This window comes from Acomys russatus, chromosome 7, assembly GCF_903995435.1.
Source record: "Acomys russatus chromosome 7, mAcoRus1.1, whole genome shotgun sequence".
NCBI classification, from domain to species: Eukaryota; Metazoa; Chordata; class Mammalia; order Rodentia; family Muridae; genus Acomys; species Acomys russatus.
In genome coordinates, this window is record NC_067143.1 from 56,374,398 (window position 1) to 56,388,992 (window position 14,595).

General features: G+C 39.6%; 1 protein-coding gene across 1 annotated transcript; it reads right to left on the minus strand.

The window, feature by feature from the left end:
* Positions 1-476: 476 nt before the first annotated feature.
* Positions 477-1,451, minus strand: LOC127192005 (olfactory receptor 52K1-like). The gene has a single exon (XM_051149356.1). It carries the CDS (start codon positions 1,449-1,451, stop codon positions 477-479), a length of 975 nt encoding a protein of 324 aa, XP_051005313.1.
* Positions 1,452-14,595: the final 13,144 nt, after the last annotated feature.

The window sequence follows — 14,595 nt, forward strand, 5'->3', positions numbered from 1 at the left end:
GAGCTGCCTCATTTATTCAAGTGTACAGAATAAGCATCCAGTTCACAGACCTCACTAAATTCCATGTGTATAAAAAAAATTTTTTTGTGTGTATGTGACATGGTAATATGTAGCTCTGGTCAGATTACAATTCATCGTGTAGCCCAGGCTACACCTCAACTTACGATTCTTCTGCCTCAGCTTCCCTCCTACATCACCATGCCCAGCTAACATCCTCGTTCTTAACCACTTCCTGTATCTAGATCATCAACACAAACCATCGACTTTTAGAAGAAAAAGATGCCAGAAGATGCTCAGTGAAGAAATGAGATTCCACAGCCTTTCTAGTCTTGCAGTCCAATATGCAAATATCAGAGACTCCAGAAGAGAGCTTCCATCTTACAACATCCCAGGATGCCTTCGGTTCCCACCAGGCAAATGGCCTGGGCAGAAGAGCTTTTAATCTAATGGAGAAAAGGCTTCATGAGCCCTAAAACTCAGTTGACAAAAACAACAGTCAAATTGGTTCGATCTTCTTTGGGGCTTATAATACTGAACAGACACTCTCGGATCTGCTTGGTCTTAACCCCATATACAATGGGGCCCAAAGCCGGGGGGAAAAGCAAGTAGAGATTGGCAAGGATGACCTTGGCAGCAGAGGCTGTGGATGGCCCAAAGCGCTGCATGACCACAGAAAGAAAGCCTGGTCCATAGAAGAAGAGGATGACACAGACATGGGCTGTGCATGTGCTTCCTGCTTTGCCACGTGCCTCTGGTGAAGGAAAACGCATCACTGTCTTCACAATATTCCCATAAGAATAGGCAATATAGGCCACATCCCCCACACCGAGAAAGATTGCCACAGCAAAGGCATAGAGACTGTCCACAGTTGTGGCCCCACAGGCCAACTTCACCACTGCCATGTGTTCACAGTAGGTGTATGCAATTGTATGTGAATCACAGTAAGACAGTCGACAGGCCAGGCTTGGAAAGAAGATGGTTAAACCCACACCTCGCAGTGCCACCAGGCCTCCAATCTTGGTAACCACTTCAGGGGTAAGGATGGTGGCATAATGCAATGGGTTGCAAATAGCCACAAAGCGATCCAAGGCCATGGCCACCAGCACCCCTGATTCCATGGCAGAGAATGCATGGATTACAAACATTTGGGACAGACAGGCATAGGAGCTGATGGCTGTAGCACCAAACCAGAAAATAGCCAGCATCTTGGGCAGAGTGGAGAGGGAGAGGACCAGGTCAACAAAAGAGAGCATTGCAAGAAACAAAAACATGGGCTGGTGAAGCCTGTGCTCGGTCCAGATGAGAGAAAGCAGGACTGCATTCCCAGCTAGTGACAGGACAAACATGAAGCAGAAGGGAATAGATACCCAAACATGGGCAGCAGTCAGTCCTGGAATGCCAGACAAAAAGAAAGTATGTGGAAGAAGATGAGAGTTATTGGAAAGAACCATGATTGCTATCCCACACAGAGGAGCAAAGAGCCACTGTAAAGAAAGGTAGAAATTAAAGACTCAATGAAGATTATTAGAAATCCTGGATGTACAGTGTTGACGCCTCATTGACACCAACACAAGCACAACATCCCTTACCCCACAATTAGTTCCAAAGAAAGGCTCCAGAATAATTTTCAATTTATTCAATACTTCTGCACATCTTTAAACCAGAAAGGTAAGACAGTGGGAAATACATTGGTGAAATGTTCAGAAACCAGAATCTAAGCTTAGATGCACAATGTATGTGCATTCTGGGATAATTTACTTAACTGTGAGTTAATATCCAGTAAGTATTATTAGTTTAAAATCTTTCCCCTCAAATTCCTCCTCCAAATGCTGGCACTTGATGTCACAATTGGCCTTGGTGTCAGCTGAACACCTGAAACAGCCAAAAGCACTAACATCTGGAAAATCTTTCATTTAGAGGCAACTCGCTCTTGCAGCAGTTATTTAACTGCTAATGTTGGAGAATAATATGCAGTCCCTGGAGACTCCAGATCCAACCTGATCCTTCTCTGCATTATTTCCATCCTACTCACTTGGTTCCCAACCCAATGTCTCAGTGACTGACTCTGTATCCCCCTCTCCCTCGAGGAGGTGGTGTGCTGGTGTATAGCATTTCAGTAACCTGCAGTAAACAGGTGCTCTTGGACTTATAGGTAATATGAAAACCAAAGAATTGTGTTCCGTAGCCACCCGAGAGTCAGGTCGAAAGTTACCTGATGTTATCACAGCAACAGTTTTATCTGTGGCCCCAAGACGCTCCCTATAAAAGTTCATCACTGTGTGTTATAAGAGAAACAAGAATCTAGGAAGATATAAATGAACCAGTAACACAGTTCTGAATAAGTTAATTAAACCACAGATCACATCCACTGACCCCATAAGCTAGAAGATGTCATCCTGTCTCTGTGTTCCAGAGTAGCTCTTACATACCAAGAAAGATGATCTAGGACCCTTGGACCATGACTAAATGAGGGTAGCAATATAACTAGATGAAACACAGACTGAGGGGCAGTGCTTTGTGGGTTATAAGTCTCTCTACATCTTAATATATCAGGTACCATGATCTTCTCAGGTGAAAAGTAAGCACAAGGACCACAAAGAGATGAAGACTTAATCAGCAATGGCTGGCCCCAGATGCTCATCAAACCCCAACCCACCACACATTTGAAACTGCCCAAAGTATGAACATCTGGAAAAAATCCTTCACTCAAAGGCATCTCAATCTTCCTTATTTTACTTGACTGACAAGATTGGCCAATAATATATGGTACCTAGTGAGCATGTTTAGGGGCAGTGAAAGCTTTAGGTGTTAGGGAAGTGAATCGCATGCTATATGCTCTTATATGACAATAAAAGTGACTCTGAATATGAGATAAAGAAGCAGACATCAGGGGTCCTGCTCAAACTATCACACCAGCCAAGGACAATATGTGCAGTAAACTTCAAACCCCTACCCAGATCTAGCCAATGGACAGGACATTCTCCACAGTTCAGTGGAGAGTGGGGTCTGACTTTCACACAAACTCTGGTGCCTGATATTTGACCACGTCCCCTGCATGAGGAGACCTGGTGGCACTGAGAGGAAGGATAGCAGGCTACCAAGAAGAGACTTGATACCCTATGAGCATATAAAGGGGAGAAAGTCCCCCTCAGTCACAGTCATAAGGGAGGGAAGTAAGGGGAAAATGGGAGAGAGGGAGTAATGGGAGGACACAAGGGACAGGATAACCATTGAGATGTAATATGAATAAATTAATAAAATATATTTAAAAAAAAGATGCTGTACTCTTCAGGTCTTTGGTGCCCCAGCCAGTTTGTCGATCACAGTAAAATTTGAAAAGAAGAAGAAGAAGAAGAAGAAGAAGGATGAGGAGGAGGAGGAGGAGGAGAAGGAGGAAGAGGAGAAGAAGAAGAAGAAGAAGAAGAAGAAGAAGAAGAAGAAGAAGAAGAAGAAGAAGAAGAAGAAGAAGAAGAAGAAGAAGAATTCATGTTGGGATGTAGTTGAAGAAAGCACAGTTTTAAAATGACCAAGAAAATTTGCTTCTCCCTCTAAAGGAAGTCATATATTTATTTTCCTTTCCTTCGACCACAGCTGTCAAGGAGACTATGTGAAAATGACAGCTGTGAAAGCTAGAAAATGGGATGTGTAAAGTGGCCTAGAATCCCAAGGTCATGAAACAGGCTGCACTAGGAGCCAAAGTCCTGGTTCAAGTCATTTTTTCTGACAGCTGTGTTGAGTTTTTAAAAAGCATCTAGCCACTTCCAAACCTCCATTTATGTTTTCTTCCATGTGAAAGGATTATATTAAAATCTTCCCCTCAAGGACATAGTGAAAATTGAATGATATTTAATATATAAAATTGTCAAATGTTGAAAATATCCATTTAATTGTGCTGTAAGCAATAAACCATACGCTGGAAGCACTGTGGTTAAAAGGAAGAAATTTGGATGAGAGCTAATAGGCCATGATCATATGGTGGAGGAGGAGGTCCCCTTCTGTCACAGGTCTAGGGAAGGGGAATAGGGTTAAAGAGGGAGAGGTGGGATGGGAAAATACAAGTGAGGGGATAACAATCAGGATGTAATCTGAATTAATTATTTTTTTTTTTAAGTAAAAAAAAGGAGTAAGAAATCTGGGGTATTTCAAGAGAGGACTTAGTAACTACAGTTACCTAAACAAAAGCACTGTACCCACTTTCACCCCTCATGGTCCCTTCTCCCTTCACAATGATACACTGTTCTCATCACCCCCAGAGTGTGTGTTGTGAGAGGAATGGAGGCTGTAGAGAAGAGTGGTTCTGATTACCCGAATATCTGCTTCAAGTTATCCTCTAAACAATCCATCCTTAAGCCTCCATCTTCAGAAAACTTTTAGAAATAATCACACCTGGTAGCCGTGGGATCCAAAAATATTGCTATTTTATCCATGTGCCTCAAGGAAATGCCTGACCTAGTAAACTCAGCAGGTCTACCTCTATTGAGAAAGTAAGGAGTGAAAGGAAAGGGGTTAAGGAACCAGAAAAGTCTCAATTCCTGATTGCCTTCATAAATGTTTTCCTATAACTAGTCTTCTAGGCTTCAGAATGAAGTGGGCCTCCAAAAAGCCTCCTAACCCAGGACTGAACCATCTGCTTTGCTGAGGAATTTTAATAAACTTAGTCCATCCCTTGTCTGTCCCATAAAACACCACACAGAGATTTATGCGGGCTTATAACACAGTATATAGTATTCCCTATGTTGTTCTTTTAATTTTTGTTTAATGATAATAAGAGAAAGCCATTTCACTATAGACTATCAGATTACCCAGACTATAGAACAGTTAAACTATGGATATAGACTTTATACATCTATCTTCCTACCCTGAGCCACCACTTACCAAAGAATTGCATTGATTGATCTATAGAAGGGTAAAAGGTTAAGCCACCAGTCAGACCCCAAGAACAGAGTATTTAATAGGATGCTTTTGAGACACTGTCTGTAGGGATCCAAAGTGAATTTTCAACCACCTAGATACCAATTAATATTTCTGCCTCCTCTTCAAACAAAAGTCTAACAATGCCTTTTCTTTTTATTGAGTCCCATGGTAACAGCCCCAGAAGAGAATATTTTTGAACAGCATACTCCTGGGTACCTTGACAAGAGGGGCCCAAGTTCCTGCACCCAGAGACAAGGAAAGACTTATTGTCAGGAGTACTGGGAGCATCTAGGCTCATGATGACCTAGAAGAGTCTGGTCTAAGAGGACTGAGGAAGAAAGCATGGCAGTGGAGAAGAGTGAGCAGCCTTAGGAGCAGGGCATGACAGGAGGAGACCCGCCCTCCTAGGTGGCAGGAAGAGCCATGAGAAGAGTTTGTCAATGTGTAGAAGAAGCCTTTGATGTAAGGGAAAACTTGGTCAAAGAATACTGTTTCAGAAAATACCAATAGTCCTGTGTCTAGAATTGCAATGACATGTCCAAGGCTAAGCCAAGTGCTATAGGTCCTGTTACCCATATGCCTTCTAACAACCCAAGCCTTTTGCTTGGCATTTTTATACTTTACTCACTTATCAGCCACTAAATAACTCTTGATAAAAAAATGGAAGATCAAATTACTGGAGACAGAGGGAGGATATTATCTGGGACTACAGAAGATTTGGATGTTACATTGAATATGGAGAAATCAGAGAACTGTATGTTCAGCCTTCAGGGGAAAAGATATATATGATGATATGCACCAATCTTCACAGATTCTTCAAATCCAGGAAGAATTTTCTAACAGGGGAAAATGTTTTTCTATGAACCTTAATGAAAATTGAGAGAAAACTCGTTGTGCTGGCTAATTTTATATTAACTTGAAAGAAGTTATAGTCATTTGGAAAAAGGGAAACTCAATTGAGAAAATTTCCCCCAAGACTGATCTGTTGGGAAGCCTATGGTGCATTTTCTTAACTAATGATTAATATGGTTGGGTACATCCACAAGGGTGGTACCACTACTGAGTGAGTAGTTCTGGATACTGTAAGAAGCAAGCTGAGCTAATTATGGGGAAGAGTTCTGCTCACTGCCTTGTTTCCCATGTTCCTGCCCTGACTTTCCTTAGTAAAGAATTGTGATCTGAGAGTTGTAATCTGAAATAAACCCTTTCTCCCCAGGTTTCTTATGGCCATGGTATTTTATCACAGTGATAAAAACCCTTAGGAGGACATTTATATCAACATTTTTTGAGACAGGGTCTCACTATACAGCCTTGACTGTCCTGGAACTCACTATTTAGACCAGGCTGGCCTCCACCTGCCTCTGCTTCTACAGTGCTGGCATTAAAGGTGTACCACCAAACCCAGCATGCATATAAATTTACAGCTAGGATTCAGACATATTTTTATCTATTTAGAATGATAATCTTTGACATCTTCCCATGAGATACTGCTTTACTGGAGACCATGCCAGTAATATGAGCCTCAGGTATGATGCCACTCACCGCTGCTAACACTCCTTAAAGTTGAACGGTCCCTAACAATATCTCCTCCACTGGGCTTCAATCCCTGATGGACCACAACTTGAACAGGAGGCTTCTGCTTCACTAGAGGCCACACTGGTACTAGGAACCCCAGATGACTAGAGCCTTTCATAAGAATACAATCAGCAACCAAAAGTGAAATGTGGCACCACCAGAGCCCAGCTACCCTACTACAACAAGGCCTGGATATTCCAACACAGCTGAAGCACAAGAAAATGACATTAAATCCAATCTTATGAAGATGGTAGAAACCCTAAAAGAGAAAGTGAATAAATCCCTTAAGGAAATCCAGGAAAATACAAACAGGTGAGAAAAATGAATAAAACTGTTCAACACCTGAAAATGGAAATAGAAGCAATAAAGAAAACACAAACTATTGGAAATCTGGGATAGAAAACCTAGGTAAGTAAACAGGAAGTACTGACACAAGCATCATCAACAGAATCCAAGAGATAGAAGAGAGAGTCTCAAATATACAAGAAACAATAGAAGAACTGGTCAAAGAAAATGTTAAATCTAAAAAGTTCCTGACACAAAAGATGCAGGAATCTGAATACTGGGATACCATGAAAAGACCAAACTTAAAAATAGTGGGAATACAAAAAGTAGATTCCCAGATCAAAGGCCATGAAATATTTTTAACAAAATCATAGGAAAAAACCCTAACCTAAAGGACATGCCTATAAACATACAAGAAGCTTACAGAACATCATATAGATTATACTAAAAAAGAAAGTCCCCCACTACCACTTAATAAGCAAATTATTAAATGTTCTGAACAAAGAAAGAATATTAAAAGCTGCAAGAGAAAAAAGCCAAGTAATATATAAAGGCAGACTTCTTATAATTGTACCTGACTTCTCAATAGATAGTCTGAAACCATAAGTTCCTGGACAAATGTCTTGGAGACTTTGAGAGACCACAGATGATGGCCCAGACTACTACACCCGGCAAAACTTTCAATTGCCATAGTTGAAGAAAACAAGCTATTCTATGAAAAATCAAACTTAAACAAAATCTATCTACAAATCTAGCCCTAGAAGGAAAACTGCAAGCCAAGAAAGTTAACTAAACCCAAATAAACCACAGGAAATCAATAATTTCATATCAACAAAACCAAAAAAGGGGAAGTGAGTGCACACATGCACATATGCACACACACTACCACCTCCTACAATTACATCAAAGTATAAAATATCAGTAATTAGCAATCACTGATCATTAATAGCTCTCAATATCAATGGACTCAGTTACCCAATAAAAGGATATGAGCTAAAAGCATGGATGTAAAAAGAGGATCCATCCTTCTGCTACACCCAAGAAACACCTCTTCACATCAAAGGAGTAAAGGTTTTATCTCAGAGTAAAGGTTTAGAAAGGGTTTTCAAACAAATGGACCCAAGAATGAAGCAAGTGCAGCCATTATAATATCTAACAAAATAGACTTCCAACCAAAATTAATCAAAGAAGAAGAGAAAAGATACTTCATACTCATCAAAGGAAACAATCCACCAAGATAGCATGTCAATTCTGAACAGCTATGCCCCAAACACAAAGCCATCCAAATTTGTAAAAGAAAAATCACTAAAGCTTAAATCATACATCTAATCCCACATATTAATAGTGGGAGGCTTCAACACTCCACTCTCACCAATAGACAGGTCATCCAGACAGAAACTAAACAAAGAAATAATGAAATTAGTCGATGTCATGAAGCAAATGGACATAAGAGATATCTACAGAACATTTAACCCAAACACAAAAGAATATATCTCCTTCACAGCACCTTCTCCAAAACTGATCATAGATACTCAGTTACAAAGCAAGACTCAGCAGCTCCAAGAAGATTGAAATAGAGGGCTGTGAGATGGCTCAGAGGTTAAGAGCATTGTCTGCTCTTCCAAAGGTCCTGAGTTCGATTCCCAGAAGCTATATGGTGTCTCACAACCATCTATAGTAAGATCTGGTGCCTTCTTCTAGCCTGTAGGTGAAACACTGTATACGTAATAAATAAATAAATCTTTAAAAAAGAAAAAGAAGAAGATTGAAATAGACCCCTGTATCTTATCAGACCACCATGGATTAAACAGGGATTTCAAAAACAACAGAAAGCCTACAAACTCATGGAAACCAAACAACTCTTTACAGAATGACCACAGGGTCAATGAAGGAAATAAAGAAATTAAAGACTTCACAGACTTCACTGAAAATGAATGCAGGACATACCAAAACATAACAAAGCACAACAAAATCTGTGCTAAGAGGAAAGTTCATAGCACTAAGTGTCTTCATAAAGAAATTAGAAAAGTTTCATACTAGCCACTTAACAGCACACCTGAAAGCTCTAGAACAAAAACAAGCAAACATACCCAACAGGAGTAGATGACAGGACATCATCAAACTCAGGGCTGAAATCAATGAAATAGAAACAAAGAGAACAACAGAAAGACTCAATGAAACAAAGAATTGATTCTTTGAGAAAATCAGTAAGATAGACAAACCCTTATCCAAACTAACTAAAAAGCAGAGAGACAATATCCAAATTAACATAATCAGAAATGAAAGGGGGAACATAACTACAGAGACCAAAGAAATCCAAAGAATCATTAGGTCATATTTTAAAAACCTATACTCCACAAAATTGGAAAATCTAAAATAAACAGAAAAATTTCTTGATAAATACAACTTACTAAAGTTAAATCAGAATTAGATAAACAATTTAAACTGACCTATAACCCAATCCTTAAGGAAATAGAAGCAGCCATTAAAAGTCTCCCAACCAAAAATAGCCCAGAGACAAACTGTTTTAGCACAAAATTCTACCAGAATTTCAAAGGAGAGCTAATGCTAGTGCTCCTCAAATTATTCTACAAAATAGAAGCAGAAGTAACTTTGCCAAATTCATTTTATGAAGCCATAATCACTCTGATACCCAAGCCACACAAGACTTAACAAAGAAAGAGAAACACAAACCAATTTCTTTCATGAATATTGATACAAAAAACACACAATAAAATACTCACAAACTGAAGCCAAGAACACATCAAAAAGATCATCCACCATGACCAAGCAGTCTACATTCCATAGATGCGGGGATGGTTCAACATAAAATCTACCATACAAACAAACTGAAAGGAAAAAAAACACATGATCATTTCATTAGATGCTTTAAAAGCCTTTGACAAAAATCCAGCACTCTTTCATGATAAAATTCAGAGAGATCGGGATACAAGGTACATATCTAAATGTAATAAAGACAATATACATCAAGCTGATATCCAACATCAAATTAAATGGTAAGAAACGTAAAATAATTACACTAAAATTAGGGACAAGACTAGGCTGTCTGTCCACTCACTCCATATCTATTCAATATAGTAGTTGAAGTTTTAACTCGAGTAGGAAGACAAATGAAGGAGATAAGGGGATCTGCAAAGGAAGGAGTCAAAGGATCACTATTCACAGATGATATGATAGTATACATAAGTGGCCCCCAAAAAAATATATACCAGGGAACTCCTACAGACAATAAACACCTTCAGCGAAGTGAATGGATACAAGATTAACTCAAAAAAATCAGTAGCACTCCTATATACAAATGATCAATGAGCTGAGAAAGATAGTAGGGAAACAGCACCCTTCACAGTAGCCACAAATAATACAAAACACCTTGGTGTAATTTAACCAGGCAAGTGAAAGACCAGTATGATATTATCTTCAGGCCACTGAAAAAAGAAACTGAAGAAGATATCAAAAGATGAAAAGATCTCCCATGCTCATGAATTGGTAGAATTAGAGCAGTAAAATAGCCATTTCAACAAAAGCTTTCTACAGATTCAAGGCAATTACCATCAAAATTCCAACACAATTCTTTACAGACCTAAAAAAAAAAAAAAACGCTTAACTTCATATGGAAAAACAAAAACTCAGGATAGCTAAAATAATACTGTACAATAGAACTTGTAGAGGTATCACTATCTCTGACTTAGAGCTATACTACAGAGCTGTAATAATAAAACCCACATGGCATTGGCATAAAAACAGACAGGTTGATCAATAGAATCAAATTCAAGACCCAGAAATAAACCCACACACCTTCAAACACTTGATTTTTTATAAAGAAGCTAAATGTTTTACAATGGAAAAAAGAAAGCATCTTCAAAAAATGGGGCTGGTCTAATTGGATGTCAGCATGTAGAAGAATGCAAATAGATCCATGTTTATCACCCTGCCCAAAGCTTAAGTACATGTGAATCAAAGACCTCACCATAAAGCCAGATACACTGAACCTGATAGAAGAGGAAGTGGGGAATAGCCTTGAAATCATTGGCATAGGAGACAACTTCCTGAACAGAACACCAATAATGCAAGCACTAAGATCAACAATCAATAAATGGGACCTCATGACATTGAGAAGCTTCTGTAAGGCAAAGAACACCTATCATTAGGACAAAGCAGACTCTCACAGAGTGGGAAAATCTCTTGACCAATCTCACATCTGTCACGGGGCTAATTTTCAAAATATACGAAGAACTCAAAAAACTAGACATCAGCAAACCAAATAATCAAAATTTAAAATGCAGTACAGAGCTAAACAGAGAATTCTCAACAAAGGAATCTCTAATGACCGAGAAACATTTAAAGAAATGTTCAATGTTCTTAGTCACCAGATAAATGCAAATCAAAACTACTTTGAGATTACATTGATGGATTTTCATTCATTGACCTACCCCTGTGTTCCTGAGATGAAGCCTATTTCATCATGGTGGATGATGTATTTGATGTGTTCTTGGATTTAGTGTGTGGGTATTTTATTGAGTATTTTTTGAATCAATGTTTATGAGGGAGATTGGTCTGAAATCCTCTTTCTTTGTTGGGTCTTTGTGAGGTTAAGATATCAAGGTGACTGTGCCTCATAGGATGAGTTTGGCAGAACATGCAGGCAAGGCAACTGGCAAAAGCAATACAAAGACAGACAAACACAGACTGTAACAGAAACTGAGATGTGGGTAAGTAGATAAATGTTTCAGTAAAAGGTTTTTATATAGATGAGTGTATGGGCTGCATGAATGAAGTCCTCAAAACTTTGAAACAAAGTCAGACGTTCTACAAAGCATCAAGAGATTGGGATAAGGACAACCTAAACACAGCTAAGAGTTTTTTTACTTGGATTAATGATGGAGATTAAAAAAACAAAACAAAACAAAACAATGAGTTCCTCTTAAGATTGTGGGGCAGGGTGCTGGAGGCTTAATGGTTAAGAGCACCAGGTGCTCTTCCAGAAGACCAGGGTTCAATCCCCAGCATCTACATGACAACTCACAACTGTTTGTAACAGTTACAGGGGAATTGACACCCTCACACAGACATACATACAGGTAAAACACCAATGCCCGTAAAATAAATATGAATAAGTAATTTTACAGAAAAGATTGTGAGATAATCTGCATACATGCTGTGGTTATTTAGCTTGGGGTGTTTGTGGGACACCTAACAGTGGGAGATCAGATATCTCTGACTCCTTTGCCTGCCTTAGGGACCCTTTTCCTCATACTGTGTTGCCTTGTTCAGCCTTGATCCAAGGGTCTGTGCCTGGTTTTACTGCATTGTGTTATGCTGTGTTCAGTAGATATCACTGGAAGGCCTGCGCTTTTTTGAAAGGAAGGAGAGGAGCAGTGGATCTGGAGGAGATAGGGTGAAGCTAGGAGGTGAGGAGGGAGTCGGTGGCTGAGATATATTTATGAGAGAAGAGTAAATTTTTTAAAAAGACTGTGGATCAGAATATAGAGATTTTAAACTGGAACACATAGAAGTTATATATCAAGTCAAAACAAAGCCCTACTGTAGGCAAGGAAGAGTGTCAAGTAAGGATCTGTGGCCACACCTTGGAGAGAGAAACACCTTAGAAAGAGACTGTCTAATTATGCCTGTAGGGATCAGACAAGCCTTCTCAATGAGACCATGTTAGAGAATGTTCCAGAATGATTTATTAGCATTAAGGGGATTATCAAAACTCAGAAAGTGGAAAAAAGTTTGTATTTTAATTATTTATTTTTATTTTATGTTTCTGGGTGTTTTGCCTCCATGTATGCGTACATACCACATGCATGCCTGGTGCATGAGGAGAAAAGAAGCAGGGGTAAGATCCCTTGAAACTGGGCTTAAAGATGATTGTGAACTGCTATGTGGGTTCTGGGAGTAAACTCAAGTCCCCTGGAAGAGCTGGTGCTCTTAACCACTGAGCTATCCCTCCAGCCCAAAAGTAGGGGATTCTTGATGAAGAGAAGCAGCAAGGATGAATATTGTTCAAAAGGAAGGCTAGGTCCAGTCTGTGGGAAGTCTTAAGCTTGCCACAAAGATCACTTCACAGTAAATAAGGGGTAAAGAAAGACATTTGAATAGACAGAAGTGATCTGTGTACGACAATCTTATTCATGCACACACCAGTTCCGGCAGAGGCTTCCTTCCTAGTACTCTGGGCATAAGAAGAATAAATTTATATTAGATTCAGGAAGAGTGATTTTAAAAAATCCAGAGCAATATGATTAAAAAAAAAGGGGGGGGGGAGGGAGCAATCTTGATCAAGGTTTTACAAGCAACGTTTGTCCAATGATGGAAAAGGAAATGAGTGTGGTGCAGTGCAAGGTTACAGAAAATGAAAGGGCTGAAGAGACAGTTCTGAAGAGACCAAAAGTCCTTGCCAACACTTTCCAACAAGTATGAGTTCTAATTCCTAGAACACACATTGAAAGTTTAGCATATAGGATAAGCATCTATAATTCCCAAGCTCCTACGGGGAGATGTAAGGTAGAGATAAGGAGATTCCTGGAAACTCACAAGCCAGCTCACCTGGCCTGGACGGCATGGAGGAAAATCAACAGACACCCTGTCTCACCCAAGGTGAAAGGGGAGGACCAACACCTAAGGCTGTCCTCTGACCTCCATATGCTCAGTATGCACATGCCCACATTCACACACATGAATGTGCACACTCGCACACACATTTACACACAAACATGTGGACACAAAACTAATTTTAAAAAATAAAAATAGAAGTTAACACTATATATTCCTGCTGTGCTACTCATGGGTAAATAACTGAAGGAATGAAAGGCAGCATGCAGCATCTGTACACTGTGGCACTATTCAAAGCAGCCAAGATATGGGAGCAGACTCTGTGTCCACCAATACATGAATGAACACATAAAATGTGATTTTTCTACACAATGGAGTGTTATTCAGCCATCTGCCATACAGAATGAAATTTTGTCATCTGCAAGAGATTGGGTGGTCTGGAGATTATTTTATTAAGCAGCATAATCTAAACTCAGAGAGACAAATAATGTGTCTCCCCAAAGGAGGACTCTAGATATTAAAAAAAAAAAAAAAACATAGAAGTAGAACAGGAGTATGGGGAGGGGACAAGAGATGGCATAAAGTTATGAATATAGTTGAAATACACTGTATACATCAATGAAAATTTCATAAAGAAATACATCATTTTGTACAATTAATAACAACTAATTTAACATTTTAATACATTTAATAATTATCAGCAAAAGAAAAGAAAATGGTAGTTTAAAGAGAAACATGTCTCGAACCATGCTATGAGGCCACTGTAAACCTTATAATAATAGACCAACTAAGGGAAAGTGATCCAAAAGGAGGCAATAGAGTCTGTGCCAGTCACAACCCCCCACTTCACTTGCTAGGGCACCCACAGGAAGACCAAACTGCCTATCGGCTACATATGTATTGAAGGAGTAGGTCCAACCCACGCGTGCTCTTTGGTTGGTGCTTCAGTCTCTGTGAGGCCCTACAGGCCTACGTTAGTTGACTCTTTTGGTCTTCTTGAGGAGTTCTTGTACCCTCAAGGAACCTTCTAGCCTTACTCCCACTCTTCCACAAGACTCCCTGAACTGCACCTAATTTTTGGCTGTTGGTCTCAGAGGACAGTTATGCCAGGCTCCCATCTGTAAGCACAGCATAGCATCATTAAGAGTGCCAGGGGTTGGCTCTCTCCTACGGGATGGGTCTCAATTTGGGCCAGCCATTGGTTGCCATCCCCTCAATCTCTGCTCCATCTTTATCCACACACAT

What these genes read in the sequence shown, in the direction of transcription:
- LOC127192005 (XM_051149356.1), bottom strand. Translation starts at nt 1,451, where the DNA reads ATGGTTCTTTCCAATAACTCTCATCTTCTTCCACATACTTTCTTTTTG.